At 43.6% G+C, this 18807-nt stretch overlaps 1 protein-coding gene across 1 annotated transcript in view; it reads left to right on the forward strand.

Annotated features, from left to right (window-relative positions):
• Window positions 1-18807, forward strand: part of LOC146812814 (alpha-2-macroglobulin-like protein 1) — an 848867-nt gene that overhangs the window by 724273 nt on the left and 105787 nt on the right. The window contains exon 32 of the mRNA XM_085615205.1: window positions 16267-16357. Within this exon, the coding sequence (XP_085471331.1) occupies window positions 16267-16357 (91 nt within the window). The remainder of the gene's footprint in view (window positions 1-16266; window positions 16358-18807) is intronic.

The raw sequence follows: 18807 nt of genomic DNA on the forward strand, positions 1-18807 counted from the left end.
AAGCTGCACATTCACCAGTCACAAACCTTGATCTACCTAAAATTCCCTATACTTATCACCAAACCTAGTCACAGTGTACATTCTGTAAACATATCCAGAGCGCAGCACCTTACATAATCTACTATCATATGCTGGGTCACCTGCTCCCACACATGCTCATAGGCCGCAGCCACACTAGTGGTCATTTACCTAATTTGTTGCAATAGTTTATTATGTAGAGTTCAGCTCTTCATAGCTATGGTGTTAACTGTGCCCCTGGTGTGTCAACACCGTACTGCTTAGTGACCTGATGCAAATCACTCTTGCATGAGTGGCTAACAAAAGAAAGAAGGCTTATGGCATTGCCTGCCCTTGGACAGGCATAATCAAAGAGACAGGGAAATGGCACAGATAATTTCCTACACAATAGGCTTATCTTCATGCACTCTCTATTTTGTGATTTAAGGATAGCTGTTGAAGCCCTGTGAGCTGGCAAAAAGAGAGCATGGGCTCATGTGCAAAAAGTAGATTTTCTGTTACAAACACTCCGATTAGGAGTTTGCGATCAAAAAACTTCTTGTAGCAAAGTACTATACCTATTTTAGGAGTATGTTACATTTTTACTGACTGCTAAAATGGGCTTAGAAATAGATAAGGAATTGCTATTTGGAAGCTTCCCAAAAATAGCAATTCCTATACCTGCGAATCAATGGGTTAGGACTGAAGTAGTGGTCGAAAACCATTTAAAGTATTGACCCCCAACTTGGGGTGGTAACCCATACACAAATGGAAAGGGATCCCTTCATATTTGTGTTTGGTATAAAAAGTGCCAAATGCAAACTTTAAAACAAAAGTAAACTTTTAACTTTAAAGTTTAAGGAAAACAGGCTGCATTTAAAAAAAAAGTTTACTTTTTTTAAATGCAGTCACAAACATGGTTGTCTGTGGGCCCTAGGAGGGAACCATCCCTGTGATGGTATCAAATGTTAAATAGTCACAATTTGTTTGTGACTTGCCTCATCAATATTCATGAGGTCAGACAGATCCTGACTTACTATGATTCAGATTTTTAAGAACAGACTTATTTGTACATGGATTGCTTGAATTAATCTTAGCTGCTGGAAATTACTCGGGACCGCATACCAGTCCATCGTTATTTTTCACATCATGCCACCTTAGATTGGACCCAACATATGCAAACCAGTCTTGACTCTGAAACTGAGGTTGCACGGTGTGTAACTTAACGATGGACTGAGATGCGGTCCCGAGTAATTTCCAGCAGCTGAGATTAATTCAAGCATTCCATCCATCACTTTTTAAAATACTTTAATATGAATAATATTTAACAATCATAACATTAATTAAGCACTACTCAATGGAATATATTATCATCTGGTGTAATAGGAATGTTCAAAATGTTGTTGAAGATTTTCCATGGCTTTTTCAAGTGAGAGTAGTCAATGGAGCACGTTGAATATTAGAATTTCTTTTTGAAATATGAAGCTTGTATAATACATGCCAACAATTTAAAAGAGGAAAGTGGAGATATAAAAAATAATAATAGGGAGAATGTAGTATCTCCTCCATTGAGGGTTTTTGAAGCAGAGGCAACTTTAGACAGGATACTTCCAAATTAAAACAAATTTCTTGCTTCAAAAGCGTGATTCTCCTACCTGAATCTGGTCTATTGGCATGTATGTAGTATGAGCCTCATGTGTTTTGGATTTTATGATGCACTTAAGATGCCCCATAGCACTTTACAATTCTACATTAATTCATATTCTTGAATGCACTCTAATAACTCTTTAATAGGATGCACTTTAAGTCTATCATGGTATTTAGATAACAAGTGAACTATGTGCATTAACCATGGGAATATGCACTAGGTCTTCATACCTATTATGGATAAGATCAAAAATCACATTTTTATTGGATATTTTCAGATCTCTTCATTATCTTTCATATTTTTAATGCATTTACCATATCCTACAAGTACCCCAACATGATTCAATTTTCATAAATGCAGGTATTAATATCAATATTGTGATATGTGCAGTCACTAATAGATTATGCAATGGGTTTTAGAATGAGCAGAATTGAAAATATGCACTACCCTTGAAATCTTTTAGAGCACTTTAAGTAAATATAGAGATACATAATATATCTTGTGCATTACGTGCAAATGTTGTAAATCTCATTTTTGTTAGTGTGCATTCCAGTTGTGGGGCGGGGATAATTACTATGATGAACAACAAATAATGTGGCACAGGACATAGTTTGATGAAATTCTAGAGAAAAAACACAAATAGACATGATTTACATACTTTTTTGATGTCTGAGAATGTGCAAATTATGTGGCTGTTTAAAACTGTATGATATTGCACACAATGGATTTCTTTGCTTCTTTAATTCAAGCACAGAAACTTTTAACCCATTGAAGCTGAATTGTCAAATAATGACACACCAACATGTGAATTTAGAGAAATTACAACTTGATTATTTGGAATTAAATTGAAAAGAAAAGTGATCAAAACAAGATGGCGAAAGTAAAAATGCTGACCTAATAAAGACTTTTGTGAAGACATATGGTTGCAGTCTATCTGTTGACTGAAGTAGAGAACTGACTCTTTTTAATCAAAGAAACACTGGAGTATGCTGGTTTGGTGGAAGGCTTGGTGCCAAAATGCGTTGACCGCATTAGCTTAGGTTTTTGCAATAAAAAGTGCTGACTTTTTTTGGGAAGGAACCCATGCCACTGCCCTTGTAGCTTGCATGCCCCTGTGAGGGAGAACATGACAAAGTTAACATGGCACCATGCCTGGGTGCCATGCTTACCAGCACTGCCTGAAGGCATAGGTACGTCACCCCTCTAGCAGGCCTCAAAACCCTAAGGCAGGGTGTATTATACCACAGGTGAGGGCATATCTGCAAGAGCAGATATGCCCCTGTAATGACAAATTTAGATCTCCCCTGGACCAAGGAATGTACCGTCACTTTCCCAGGGAGAGAATATCAGTTCCAAACTTATGGAATATAACATATACACCACACTTCCTAAGGTGGGCAAACTTTCAACACTCCCCCAAAGGCAAGGCAAGAAAACAATAATTTGCGCATCACTTGTCAGGAGCACAACTTCCTATAACACAATTACCTGCTAGAAGGGAATTCACCCATCCTTCTACAACATAATACTTGGCCAAGAAGAGTCCACACCTCCTGCTACAAGGAAAAGACGAATTGGTATATCTGGGATGTATTTATTAGTAAATAGCATCACACAGTAAGCCAAATGCACCTATCATAGCAGACTCTAACATATCAATAGTATGATTGAAACACAATCAAGGCAAATATATATGTAGAAATATATATATGTATGGATATAAGAATCAGAAAATAAGAAGGAAAGGAAAGAATCAGTAAAGAATCAAGAGACAGTTAGTAGCAGAGACACCTCACCTACTGCTCCATCATTTCACCCCACTTCGTTCAAGGGGAGTCCATTGCTTGAACCGGGCGAAAGCTCAGAAGTGAGACCAGCCTCCACTCTTGCGTGACAGCACGTCTGCTCCACTGATGAACTTCCACCAGGCCAGTGTAGACTCCCCTTTTTAATACACATTCAAACACCGCGAAGCTTCTAGCAAGCCCCGCCCCCTAGTTCTCATGAGAGCCCGCACCAGCCTGCTTCAAGGTCAGAGCAACGGTTGATCAGGCCCTTGCTATGACTACAAGACAGACCATGTACATTCCTCTGATAAGAACCAGTTCTCTCTAGTCAGTAAAGACAGGAGGAAAGCAAAACATGCCCTCTTCTTCGTGCAGGCACAGATAATGGCTTCAGCATGAAAATGGAGTAAGTTAAGCCATGCACACAAAGGCCCAAAGCAAGATAGAATCAGAAAAGCAAGGATGAAATGAAATCATGTCAAAGGAGCACCTATAATTCTCATCCACACAACTTACAAGCACCACTGTACACAGAAACGTTTGAAGCAAGGTAAAGTCAGAAGGCAGAATGACATTAGACCACGTCAAAGCCAATAGGTCAAAGTCATAATTCACCTAACCCAAATAACATTATACACTTAATCCCTCAGTATACAACATTGAGCACATGTGTGCACCACCACCCACAACACTGCACCTCAACATCCCATACCTTCTTTTCTTGGAAAGACTATTCCACTAAAAGGCAGAAGACAAGCAGGCATATGCAAACCCATCCTACATTAAGGCTAAGGTAACATAACACACTTAAGTCAGTACAAAATAGTGGTGGTTGTGGGTCATCATAGGGTGTCAGACCACAAAAGTGGCTCATTCACTACATTGCACCCCATGACCCTCGATCATCACCATTCACATATGTCAGAAACAAAATCTCTTAACTAAAGGCACAGCTATGAATGAAGCACTGCATCTCTTAACTGCAAAAATGAAATCCTTGCAAAGCAAATAGCAACTGTATATCATAACTGAAAAACAAAACTATCATTGAAGCACTGCATATCTCAATTGAAAGCAAAACCATCTAAAACCACATTTCTAAATTGAAAGGCACAACTACTAAAAAGCACATGTGGAAACAGCAACTCGTGTTGAAGTGGCTACTCAAAAATACATAAGTCTAAACAAATCATGACTAAAGAGCAACTATGATCAAAATACTCCATAGTAAAATTGAAAAACTCATCAAAAGTATATGATAATCACTTTAGAGCAAATAAAGACTGCATTCCCAAAATATATGTAGAAGCAATAACTCAGGTGCATCTAAAAATAGCTCATAGATATCTGGATACACATTTAAATGAATACACAAAATAAATGAATCAAGCTTTTGAATGCTCCTACTGCCTCTCATGGTTAAACTGGAAACTCTACTGCGAAACTCATATATTATAGCAAAAGCAACAGTTTTTTTTGTTTTTTCTCTTCAGTCTCTGACTCAGAAAATATCTACTCTGATTGCAGCAAAGCGTCTCTATTGGTCTCCATCCCTAAAAACAAAAACAGTCCTTCTGTGTGACAAAACACACAGCCGTCTCCCATCGCATCTGAACTTCACGTTGATAAAACAGTTCTGGCAAAGCACATCCTGTAGTTCCCTCTTTTGTTTTTTCTTCACTGTCACACAAGCAGTCACCCTGTGTGAAAGACACACAGCCTTCATGCATGTAAAGTCGGCCTCACGTGAAGGAAACAGTTCCACACTCTGCTGATCCCTCTTTGCTTGGAAAGAAGCAGTCCATCATGCTCTCCGGCATATATCTGCATCTGTATCTCCTTGACAAGGGAGGACCCCATCCAGTCTGGTCAGCCACAGGCATCAGCCGCCACCGTCTGGTCTGGCGATCACTCCAGGCTTGGGAGGGGAGGGGAGGGGGAAGGGGAGGAGGGAGGGGGGAGAGGGAGGGCCCCACTCACACAGGAGAAGGGAGTCCCACACACACGGGGGAACTGGGCAAATCTGAAAAAGAAACAAGCATCACTTTTCTTGCAAAAAACATTTTTCAAAAGCACACTTTTTCCGTCTTGCATTTCTACATCGCTCTCCTCTAGCTCTGGGGAATTATCAAAGAATTCTACCAACGCTTTTGCCACTGAATTCTTGGTAAAATCTATCTTTTTCTACACACAGCAAGAAGGGCTGGGGCAGTCTCCTTCTCTCACTTCTCTCACTGCAACCCTCACAGGTGCTGCCCCCTTCACAAATCTCTGCGGACACCAAATGGCCCCTAGCCAAACATAACAAGCAGAGACTTCTCTGCTGCCTCTAGCTCCCACCTTATCTCTTCAAGGGCGAAGTGCCCTGCACTCCTGCCAACTTTCGTCTGCTGCTATCTGCTCTGCGACTCTCCTCATGGGGGGGGGGGGAGAAGGAAACCTGCGCCTTTGCAAGCCTCCCAAACATCTATCTCCAAGAAGCTGTCTCTGTCTACTGGGGAGAGGAGCTGGGATGACCCCTGCCGTAGGAATTCCTCCTCAGTCTTCACAGAAAGCCTGAGCTCTTCTCAGCGTTGCTGGATGATCTCATTGCAAGCCTCCGAAACATCAATCTCAAAGACGCTTTCAATTGACCCACTCCCAGAACAACTCTTTACATGTCTGAGAGGAAAAACAGCTTTAACCTCTCCTGACCTCCAGCAAAACTTCACATTCTTTAATCTAAAAATGCTCCCCCATTCTGTCTAACTAATTCAAGCAAATTCTTAACTGTCATTAGTCTATCACCTCATGAAAAAAAAAAACTGCTCTTGACATATCAAAAAGAAAAAAGCATTGGCAATATCAAAAGTCACATACCAAGTCCCATGCTACTTCTGTAACAATATCTGGGACAGCATCAGTCAAAGAAGGTATATGTTTGTCCAGTTCGCAATAATCAACTGTCATGCGCCAAGAATTATCACATTTGCACAGCAGCTACACAATTAGGGTCACCACCTCAATCTGTCAAGCCCTGCATGATCCCACTGATCCCTTCACGCCCATCAGGCATTCTGTACTGTTTCAAATGAATTTCCTTTGTATCATGGGGCACCTTCACTGGCGAATCTTGTGTTTCAAACTCCACCCCTTGATCTTCTATTAAATCCTGTGCAAACTGATTTTCTGTCTGTACATGCCACTTAATAACCATTGCTTCCGCCCATAGGCAAATCACATTTTCTCTAACGCTGTTCTGTCCAGTATCTGAATTTAAAACTGACCATTTCTTTCCCTGCACTTTCCTGTAACTAAAAGGGGCACATTGCTCTTGAATTAACTCACCGTTGGTCCGTTTACTTTCCTGCACATTCCTTTCTGGCTGAAAAACCTCCTCAGAAGAATTAATTAAAACTGTCTGTGTAGCTCGTAGTCTGACTGCATTATCTGTTACATTTATCACATCTGAATCATTCTGGCTGGTCAAAGTAAACAGCTTCAGAGCCTGGTACACGTTTAATTCTGTCTTCACAGATATATTTTCAAACTGGGCATCAACTAGCTCTGTTTTCAACTCACTACGTTCTTTTAGCAAATGTTCACATGTTTGATGCATCTTAACCAACACATTTAAAATAACACCGCTGTCTCTGACTAAAATGTCATTAATCTCCTGCTGATTAACACCCTTCATCGCAACTCCGGAGTCTGTAATCTCGAAGGAGTCACATGTTCCAGAGTTATGCTCTGATAATTTACATTCACTTTGCAACTGAAAACATTTTATATGTATTCCTTAACAAACACTTGCAAGGGATCCAGCCCTTTCTGCCTAACGTAGCAAGCTATTTAAAGCACTTTTTACAAAACACACTTAAACACACACACCAATTCTAACTCAGCACAATTAGCTCACTTCACGAGCCAGCACACCATATGGGCTACCCCCATGCAAATAAATCAATTGATATCTAAGAGTCTGCTTTCAATTTCTAAAAAAAGAAAAGAAAGATATTTCTTCACCTTTTAAATCAACGTTCACATCCTGCCGACTATGCCAAAAATGTAATGACAAATTTAGATCTCCCCTGGACCAAGGAATGTACCGTCACTTTCCCAGAGAGAGAATATCAGTTCCAAACTTATGGAATATAACATATACACAGCACTTCCTAAGGTGGGCAAACTTTCAACACTCCCCCAAAGGCAAGGCAAGAAAACAATAATTTGTGCATCACTTGTCAGGAGCACAACTTCCTATAACACAATTACCTGCTAGAAGGGAATTCACCCATCCTTCTACAACATAATACTTGGCCAAGAAGAGTCCACACCTCCTGCTACAAGGAAAAGACGAATTGGTATATCTGGGATGTATTTATTAGTAAATAGCATCACACAGTAAGCCAAATGCACCTATCATAGCAGACTCTAACATATCAATAGTATGATTGAAACACAATCAAGGCAAATATATATGCAGAAATATATATATGTAAGGATATTAGAATCAGAAAATAAGAAGGAAAGGAAAGAATCAGTAAAGAATCAAGAGACAGTTAGTAGCAGAGACACCTCACCTACTGCTCCATCATTTCACCCCACTTCGTTCAAGGGGAGTCCATTGCTTGAACCGGGCGAAAGCTCAGAAGTGAGACCAGCCTCCACTCTTGCGTGACAGCACGTCTGCTCCACGGATGAACTTCCACCAGGCCAGTGTAGACTCCCCTTTTTAATACACATTCAAACACAGCGAAGCTTCTAGCAAGCCCCACCCCCTAGTTCTCATGAGAGCCCGCACCAGCCTGCTTCAAGGTCAGAGCAACGGTTGATCAGGCCCTTGCTATGACTACAAGACAGACCATGTACATTCCTCTGATAAGAACCAGTTCTCTCTAGTCAGTAAAGACAGGAGGAAAGCAAAACATGCCCTCTTCTTCGTGCAGGCACAGAAAATGGCTTCAGCATGAAAATGGAGTTAGTTAAGCCATGCACACAAAGGCCCAAAGCAAGATGGAATCAGAAAAGCAAGGATGAAATGAAACCATGTCAAAGGAGCACCTATAGTTCTCATCCACACAACTTACAAGCACCACTGTGCACACAGAAAAGTTTGAAGCAAGGTAAAGTCAGAAGGCAGAATGACATTAGACCATGTCAAAGCCAATAGGTCAAAGTCATAATTCACCTAACCCAAATAACATTATACACTTAATCCCTCAGTATACAACATTGAGCACATGTGTGCACCACCACCCACAACACTGCACCTCAACATCCCAAACCTTCTATTCTTGGAAAGACTATTCCACTAAAAGGCAGAATAAAAGCAGGCATATGCAAACCCATCCCACATTAAGGCTAAGGTAACATAACACACTTAAGTCAATACAAAATGGTGGTGGTTGAGGGTTTCATAGGGTGTCAGACCACAAAAGTGGCTCATTCACTACGTCCTCTACAATATTGGGGTTCATTATTAGTATGGTAAGTGCCAGGAAAGCCATAGAGAGTACATGGGCTGGAAACTCAACAACTCGAGTTCCACAGCATCACGATGGCTTCACTGAACACAGGAGGGTTTGGTACCAAACTACTCCTCTCAATAAATCCACACTGATGCCTGTATCGTACCATCTACCCAGAGGGCACCGCAGAGGTGCCCTCTGAAAAACTACTAACCCTGGTGTGGTCTGAGACCAGCTGTAGGCAGCCGGCCACCACCAGACATGTTTCTGGACTCCTGGGTAGAGAGCCCCTTCTCTCTGGGGCCAGAAACAATGCACATCTTGGGCAGAGGTGTCACATCTCCTCCCTCAGGATGATCCAGTGCTCAAAGAGGGAAAGCTTCAATGGCCTGCTGCCTCTGTAATGTGATCCCCAGCCTCTGCTGCTCCAGCAGAGTGCAGCCCCTGGTTTGCACCCCTCTTTGGGTGGGAACACCGGTGGGAAAACTCAGAAGAATAGGAGATGTGCCCACCTCTGCAACTCCACCCCTACAGTGGAAGAGGCAAGGTGCAGCACATCTTTCAGTCCCGGCCATCTTGAAGACGGGAGACCCTTCCAATCAGGGATAGGTCTATGCGGCTCTCACAGCAGGGTGGCATAATAGAGGGAGTAGTCACCCCAGGTAAGGTTACCGTTGGCCCTACCTTCTAATTCCCTAAAATCCCCCTTAAACGTTGTATTTAGGTGGCTCCCCCAGACCTAGAAATAGATCAGTGAATACCTAATAAGGAAGAAGACAACCCTGCAGAGAAGACACAAGATGATGACTATCTTGGCCCTAGCCCTACCGGCTTGACTCCAGCTTCTGCGAACCTGCAACCAGTCTTGCAGCCAGTGACCTCTGAAAACCCTGTGAGGACTGCTGCCTTCGAAAAAGACTCAATCCTCCATAGTCAGCGGGCCAATCTGATCTCCTGCCCACTCTGCACCCAACGCCCACGGCCCGACTCTGAGTGGCTCACCTGTGCAGTGAAGTCTCAACAGCAATCCTGACCTTGTATTCAGCATTGGCTGACCTCTCCTGATCTCCATGGCAGCTCCTGCAGTGCGTATAAAGAGGATACCCCCGACCGCTACAGGCTCCGGTAAGAAGACTGTGACATTGAAATGCACTCCTGCACTCAAAGCCCCTAGACCTTGGTGAGCTGAACCGGCAATGCCCCTATGGCCCCCACACCTCTAATTACCTCCCTCCTGCAACCTCCAGTGCCATGCGTGCAGCCTGTTTGTCTTAAAAAGAATCCCCTTTGAAAAGCATAGAACGCCGATGTCGAAATTGCACCCTGTGACTCAGAGCTGGTTGGGGCCTATCTGGAACACAGGAACTGAGATCAATGTTGGGATGCCTGTATCAATGTGCTATGCTGTGCCTTTCTTTTCATCTTGCCATGCTTTATCTATATTGATACTCCTGTATGTATTTTAATGATACACAACTTGTGTCTCTTATGTTGTTTATTTTCATGAAACCAGCAATTAAAAAAGAACATCAAATGCCACTTGTGTACTGCAGCACCTATTGTGGCATTCAATATAATGGCAGTGGAAACTTGGCTTCAGGCCTCCCAGGACCACACAATAGGCCGAGCTGAATGGACAGAGATGACTCCTTGGAACTGAATAGAATATGCTCAGTGGGGGCTGTAGACATTCTATTGGCACCATATTGTCAAATTCTGCCTGACAGGTCTGTTGAGCAACATGTAACACTTTGGTACACTTGAAAGAGTAAGAACTGGATGCCAGAACAACTCTTGTGTATCTCCTGACTGGTTGCTGAAGGACACTTATTTTGCCCTGCCATACATCTGCCTCTGAGTTTGTTGTGGGCAGAGTACCTTCTTTAAACTGGATTTTAGTGTTAGATATGAGAGGACACCGGTGATTACCATAGTGCATTCCCCAATGCATCCAGAACCATTAGAGCCCTAGTTTAAAGCGGCTGAAGACTTTTGTCATCCTCAAAATTCTCTGCTGCGTGGCATTTTGAGACTGCTTGCAGTAATATAAATAGGAACTACTGAAAATATGGGTAGGGATGCCCATGAGAACTTTAACTCAGTTGGTTAAGGAGTGCCTAGGAGTTACCCCCACCCAATAACTGATGCCAGGCATAAATGTGGTATCACTAGACACCTGGACGGAACACTTTTTGGACCTGGGGAAGAATGGAAGAGGATTGAACTTTCTGGTACCTGAGAAGTCCTGAAGGGCTAGACCTGCTACCCATTGTTCCCAGGACAAAGAAGTTGGCACTAGGGGTCAGTTGGGTAACCTCCTCTGTGGCTCCAGGGACACAAGAAGCTGCAAGTGTCCCTTTCCCTGCAGTGCCCAGCTGACCAGGAGCAATTGTACCTCACTTGTGGCCTCTGCGGGAGCGAGTCCTGGCCCCCAAGTGCTGCCCCTGAGGTTCTGGGAGCCTTAGTAGCGACCCAGAGAAGCAGACCCAGAAGCCCTGAAAAGTTGAGGCCTAAAAAATAGAGCCCAGTAATGGCAGCCGCAACATTTCTCTATTTGTTGTGAGTAGCCAGTTACAGCCCTCGGTCCTGTGGGACTGGTCTTTTTCCTGCAAATCCAATCAAGCACAATGCTTCATTTGCTGTTCTGTCTTGTGGGCCTCCCACAGAACTTCTTTGGAAGACCCGCAGCACTAGATAGCTCTAATTTGAACCTTAATTGCTTTAAAATAGCTGAAAAGGTTTACATCAAAATTCAAAAAGCATATTTTCTGAGCAAAGATCTAGTTTTCTGCGAATTTGATGTAATCCTGTATGGATAAATTGCATTTTGGGACCCTCCCTCCCCCTTTGTCTCAGCCCCTGTTTGATAGATCACCTTGAAACTTTACAGGAAGGAGCAGAGGTGGATGAACATTTTTATTTGCAAGTTTTGTTAAGATATATAATATGTGTGTATGCTAAGCACAAATAGGGAGCCCTAGGTAGTTCTCAGTATTAGGTGTTAAGCAGCCACAACATCGGACATTCAATTTTTGCTTACTTCAAATGTCTGTTTTTCTAGCAAAGCATATAGCATCCAATATTGCTTTTACTTATTCTAGGTTGGCTTGAGTTGTATTTTACCGATCCACAGCCGTAACACTGTGCCTGGAATGGTAAAATGCATTTGTGATATTTTAATTCAGTGTGGATAGCATTTATTCATTCTAGGCTTGAAATGTTTTGCAAAGAATGGAAAAAGGCACTATATATGCTCCCCATAGCTCTCCAGCTCCACACTGAGGACTCTTAGGGACGTGATACTCTTTCTTGCAACTGGCAGGTTCATCATGGGGGTGTTTACTGGGTCCCCTAAACTCCCTTAAGGCCCCTGGGGCTGAGCCCAGGGAGGGAAGAGGCCTTGTTGTCTGGGCCTCAAGTCTTGGGCTCTGTGACTCCTGGAGGGCCTGGAATCCTACTACACGTGGATACACATTCCACAGTAGCATACAGCTCCCACTCTTGCCTAAACCTCTTTTTGCAGCCTGCCACTGACCTCCCTTACACACGAGGATCTCACATCCTCGTCAAGGACCTCTCATCATGCACCAGTTGTCCTTCAGATGGAGAACACTAATGGGAAGGGAGAGAGACAAACCTTGTGCCATAACACCTGGTTCCTTACTAACCAACATACTGTCTGGGCGCTGAAGACTGACCTGGAGGTCTTTCTTTATACTAATCACAGGACTGTTGACTCACATGGGTTGCTCTGGGGGGGCATTCAAAGCCTTTATGCGTACTTGGCTGCCTGGTCCATGAAATGAATTTGTACTTGTATAGCGCACTTATACCCCGAACCGGGGTGTCATACCGCTGTGGAACCCTTCCTGGCTTTTTCCCTGTGAAATGTCCACTCCTGGGCACCCCCAAGGTGAAGCCAGGCATCCCAGTACTGTTGCAGCCGTTGTGGAGATTAAGCAAGCTATTGGTTGCAGAGTGGGACCCATGATTAGAATAGGCACCGAGGCAAGAATTATCAGGTCCGAGGAAATTGAGCCCAAGACCCGCCGAGGCAGGAATTGAACCCTGGTCCCGGGCCAGGGTTCAATTCAATTCAATTCCCAAACCATTCCCTAACCATTGAGCCACACTTCTCCACCCGGACCAATGCAACTTTATCCCCCACTATTCAACTCTATGCCAAACTGCTGGCTGCTGCACATACTTGGCCACCTGGTCCACCTGGATCAAAGTGGCTTTATCCCCACCGTAGCACCTGACACTCTTTCCGTAGAGTCCACCTGGCTCTGGCACGATTTAAGAAGTTACAGTGCGCTACAGCATTGATGCTGCTTAACATTGAAAAGTCGTTTGATTTCCTGGATTTGGACTTCCTTCGGGAAGTTCTGGCCATGCTTGGTCTGAGATCCCGGTATCGCACCTATGCCTCAGACTTGAATGCAAGTAAATGACATGATCTTCCTCAGATTCCCCATTCATTGGGTCACTAGACATGGGTGCCCCCATCCCCGCTCCTCTTCACCCAGGCTATCAAATCCCTTGCCTCATGGATATGCTGTGACGCCCATGAAAAGGGATTTGACTGGCGTATTGCACTGGAAGATAGGATAGCCTTGTATGCAGACGATGACCTCCTGTTCATAGCTCACTCAGCCAAAACTGGGCCCCTCCTTGTCTCCATCCTTGACGTACATGTGGAGGAATCGGTACTGAAGGTAAATTGCCCAAATCACTCTTGAACCCCCTAAGAGGGGAAAGGAATGACAAGGCTTGGCATACTACCATGTCAATCTGGCACCTAAGCTTTTGGTTCGTGGGATTTCAGAAGACCTGGGAGCCGGACCTTGCCTGAAGCCTAAGTCTCAACCCCTCACCCGCTCAATTCAAGCAGACCTCTAAAGCTGGGCTAAATTGCCTCTCAATGTGCTGGGCAGGGTGGCCCTCTATAAAATGATGGTCCTCCCATGGCTCTTTACGTCCTTCAGAGCAATTTCATCTCTCCCTCCAACCCCTGGTTTGCTGCCTTAACCTCCCAGGCACGGAAATTTCTCTGGGCTGACAAGCCCCCCATGGATCTCCTATGATAAATGTGTTAATTCTGACTATGATAGGAGTTTAGCCATGGCTGACATCTGTATGCACTACTGGACAGGGCACATTCTAGTAGTAAAACTCTGGGGTTGGAAGGATTTGGCCTTTAGGGTGGAGCTATCACTGATCGGGCTCTATAGTCTTGTCGGTATGCTATATGGCTCACTGGTCTGCCGCTCGCTGCAAGAGATCATCAAAACTGTTTTCCTGACTTGGAGAGCGGGGCTGCCCAGGACTGCGTGGGACCAACGGGTGACCCTGGAAACCCCCATAAGGGTGGGCAGATAGCTGGATTGGGTGGCTCGCCTCGAGGACTTCAGAGGGTGGGACAACATTGACACCTCCTAGCTGGGGGAGTTGGGGTGGGTGACCACATGAAAGGCTTGCAGGCCCTCCAAACAGAATGAAGTCTCCCTCCACAATTCTTCTGATACCTCCAACTCTGACATGCACTCTCAGGATACCAGGAGGCGCTGGCGGATCCCCTATGTCTGAACCCCCTGGAAGCTCGGATACTCATGGGTCCACTGACCACGGGAGGAATCTCTCAGACATACAAAGCCCTGGTTATTTCCTCACCATATTAACTGGCACCAGTGAGAGTAATGTGGGAGCGGTGGCTGGCCCTTTTGGAAGAGGTGGAGCAGAGAGAGACATGTATGGTGCATCACACTTATTCTATCTCTGCCCAACTATGCGCTTTCAATTGAATTATCTGCATGCAGCTACTACATGCCCAGGCGTCTGTGGAGAGACTGTAAACTTCCGATTCTTGCATGCATTGGTTGTCGGGGAATGTTGGCAATTTCAATCAAATGGCTTGGAAGTGCCCCATTATACAGCAATACTGGCTATCCATATTTACAATCCTGACAGTGGTTCTGGGCATGAACCAGGCTCCCCCAAATTTGAGCTGCCAGGACTTGTGGAACAAAGAGAGATGCACTCTGGTAGGGGTGGGGCTTGGTATATTACTATCAAAAAGTGATGTGGTCAAATACTGGAAATCACCATAGGATCCACCATTGAAAGAATGGATGGTGAGCATGGACCAATCAGCAAAGCTGGAAGAACCCTTTTAATTACCCCAAGAATGCCCCCATAAGCATTACAACATATGGGATTAATGGTGGGCATACTAGGGACTGGGTACTGCACACGAATGCTCTCCAAAGAATTGAATGGGCTGAGTGTGGGCAACTGCTGATGAAGCAACTGGGACCCTCTGCGTGGGTCTGCAATTTTCTGTGTTTTTATCAAAACTAATAAAGTGTTGTTATCAAAAAGGCTTTTCACTTTTTTTTTTTTAGATCAGCGTGGATGGTATTGGGCTTAACATATGGTTAAATTATTTGCTAGAAAAGCAGCATTTGAGGTGGGCAGTTTTCACTTGGTGGATCAGTTTCATAACACTAAGAATCCCAAAGGGGCCTTTGGAGCAGTAGTAATATGCAGCTCTACTGTAGTACAGTCTTTTTTATCATGTTACCCATTACCAGTGCAGTACTGGTGAGATAATCTGATAGGGGTGTGAGGGGAGAGGAAGACTGGTGGAAAATGTAAATCTTCCAAGTGGAAATATGACAAGAGATAACGAGAGATGACAGGAGAAAAATGAGACAGGTATTGAGTGACTTAGCAGTGTGAGGGAATGTCAGGTTGATAGCTAGACAGAGAGAACACGGAAGACATCGAGAGAGACAGGTAGCGAGAGTACTAGAGACAGGGAAAAAGACTAAAAGTGTTGGTAAATGAGATGTAGGGCTAGGTGTTGAGGAAGTAATTTGTAGTAAGGGAGATGTCATGAGAAAGAGGCAGTGAGAAGAGAGGGGAGGAGACTGTCAAAAAGGAATTTGTTGAGACAGTGAGGGAGGAGTCAGCAAAAAAGAGATATCAGGACAAATCAATTGCCAGCGAGGAACAGGGCGATAGCGACAGTGACGGAGAGAGCAAGAGGAAGTAAGGGGGATGAATAGCAACAAGGGGATATTGACATTAGAGATAATGCTTAATGATGCTGTACAACATGTATCATGTTTGTGGTTAAGGAATCAATAACATATTTACAGTACAAATATTGATATCGTATGAGCTTTGCGATTAAACTATAAGGAAATAAACACAAAAATGCCTAGTGTCTAATTTCTGAGTATTTACCTATTCTTGCAATTTTCTGTGGTTGAAAATAATCAAAACATTATAGTGACAAAAAACACAATATGGTTTTATTAGCTAGAGTAGGGATCTCTGTGATACTTGAAAATTGGCCTTGACACGTCTTATGTTACAGGTATGCCGGGAGCCGCAACGTATCCAACATGGTGCTCATCGAGGTGAAGATGCTGTCAGGATATATACCTGATAGTAACACTGAGATAAAGGTAATGGACCCCCCCACTTTCCTCTCAACCTCTGTGGGATTTCCTCCCCTGACCACCATCACTGTAAGAATTGTGGGAGGGGAGTGAATCTGTATTTGTGAGAATTAAGAAGGCACAAAATGAGCTCATGGAGAGCACGCCTGGTACAATAGGAAACTTCTTGGAAAAGGCAAAATCAAGGTGGCACTGGTAAAAATGCAGTACCTTTATAACAGGCAGGCAACAAAGGTGCTTTGTTTCAAAAAGTCGGCGATTCAGATTAAAATATAAATCAATACATATTTAAAGATGCAGGCTATGCCTGGGCAGAAGGTGTTGCAAGAGGTATGGGAAAAGATTGACCAGATGAGTGGTAACTTTTTCTGTCTTGCTTGATTTCCATTAGCATATGTAGTTAAAAGACGAGAGCCTAAAGGCCATTACTCTCTTGGTCTGCTTTCTTTGGGTATAGGATTCTGATGTACTGTCCACCACACTCCTTTTCCCAGAAGCAAGGTGACTGAAGGAACAACAGACTGTGTCCCCAGGAGTCCATCTTCTATGCTCGATACCCACCAAATGCATTCCAAAGCAGTTGCAGAGATGATGGAGTAGTGTAAGATAGACATACATGCGTGACTCAAAGGAAGAGTTCACTGATTCGTGTATACCAGGAAATACATTAGTCCTCTTCTTCTCCCATTCCTGCCAGCATTTACTAACTGTTCTAGAATGATATTGAATGACGAACTTGAAGGAGGCCTGGATACCCGCTCCAGCTAAATAAACACCCAAAGATCTTCTTTAGAGATAGCCACTGTTGATGCGGAGAAGGTAGAAGATATGAACTCACAAATGAGTTCCAGAAAATCAAGTACTGTCATGACTTGCAGAGTTCCCTCTAAAACACCTTGAACAAATCCCAAGAAGAATGGAAAACACAACAAAGTGAGGTGGAGGACAATGACTGATAAGACTATGAGAAGAAGAACCCTACAATGAGCTCATGATGTCGGCCTTCCTTCTCTATCTGTCTCACTACACTTCCACAACCGCGTTATGATGATTGCCTTGTTTCCCCTTCGTTCACTTCCCAGTGCATCTAAAGAACTTAGCAATATCCATCAGTCTATTCAATGGTCCCGGGGTTAAAAGAAGGCAACAGGAGATATGCTGAATGGAAGACTCAGACCAAGTGCGGTGTTTGCTGAAAAGGTGCTGGCTCCCACGACTTCTCCAAAGCTTCATATCCTCTCCATGCAATGAGACATTGCAATTGGCTGCTACATAACCTGGATTCTAAAACCACATTGACCTCATGTAGTTGACCCTTAACTATGACCATGGGAGGAGGGTACCTTCATGCCTGTAGGTTTCACTCTGAATAAGTTTAAAATAGGGTAAATGAATCAGTAAGCCAGCAGTACAAGTTTAACTGTCACCTTACCTGTAGCTGTATTCACAAAAAGGAACACAAAATAGGTTTTCAAGTTAGGGAAGACTTCAGAAAGTACAAATGCGCAGTTGATAGCCAGCTCTTATTCCCAACTGAATATGAAAGAGGCTGGTAATCATTTACTGCCTGCAAATCTATGTTACTGTGACATAACTAACATATGGTTAAACATTTCTGAACTACTTACAATATGCAAGGTGGTGAGACATCTCAGCACTGAAGGCACAGAGGCAGGCATGAACTGGGAGGGTCAAATGAAAGGATTGAACTCAAATGTTTCAAGGACAGGCAAATACCCGGTAATTGTATGCAGAAAAACTCTGCAAGTGGCATCCTCTGCACTCAAAACGCCAAGGGCCATAATATTCAAAGTGCACCGGGGGCAAAAAAAGACATGCTTACCTGTTTCTTCCCCCTTAGGGGCACTTTGATATTGAAGAAGAAGCTGCAGACACTTGTACTTGGACTTCTGTAATTTAGATTGTGCCGGCACTACATGTGCGCCAGTATGACCTCTTAGGGCATTCCCTCTGTTGCATAGAGGCTTAGCCCAATAGAAATGAAGGCGCACTTTGCCTATTTTTCAGTACTTTATTATTGACATGGGTACAGGGGCACAGGAGCTGCGAGGATGCACTCTGACTATGTGCCACAAAGAGGCAGCACAAAGTCTGAGCGTCCCCCGAGGACTTCGTTCAGACTCTCCATCTGCCCATCTCCTTGCAGATGGTAACTTTTCGATTTAAAGTTAATGGTAACAAGGTGGCCATGAATTGTGCAATACGATCTGTCACTATAATTTCAGGCAGACCATGTAGTCGCACAATGTTCTTGAGGACATGTTGTGCCCATTCAGGGTAGGTTGGTGATTTTCTTAAGGAATAAAATGTGTCAATTTGGCGTAGTAATACACTACCACAAATAAGATGGTACTATTACTTGAAGGAGGCAGATCCTAAATGAAATATTTAGATATATGGGACCAAGGTTGTTTTGAGAGTCAAAATGTAACAAT

This window comes from Triturus cristatus, chromosome 7 (assembly GCF_964204655.1).
Source record: "Triturus cristatus chromosome 7, aTriCri1.1, whole genome shotgun sequence".
NCBI lineage: Eukaryota > Metazoa > Chordata > Amphibia > Caudata > Salamandridae > Triturus > Triturus cristatus.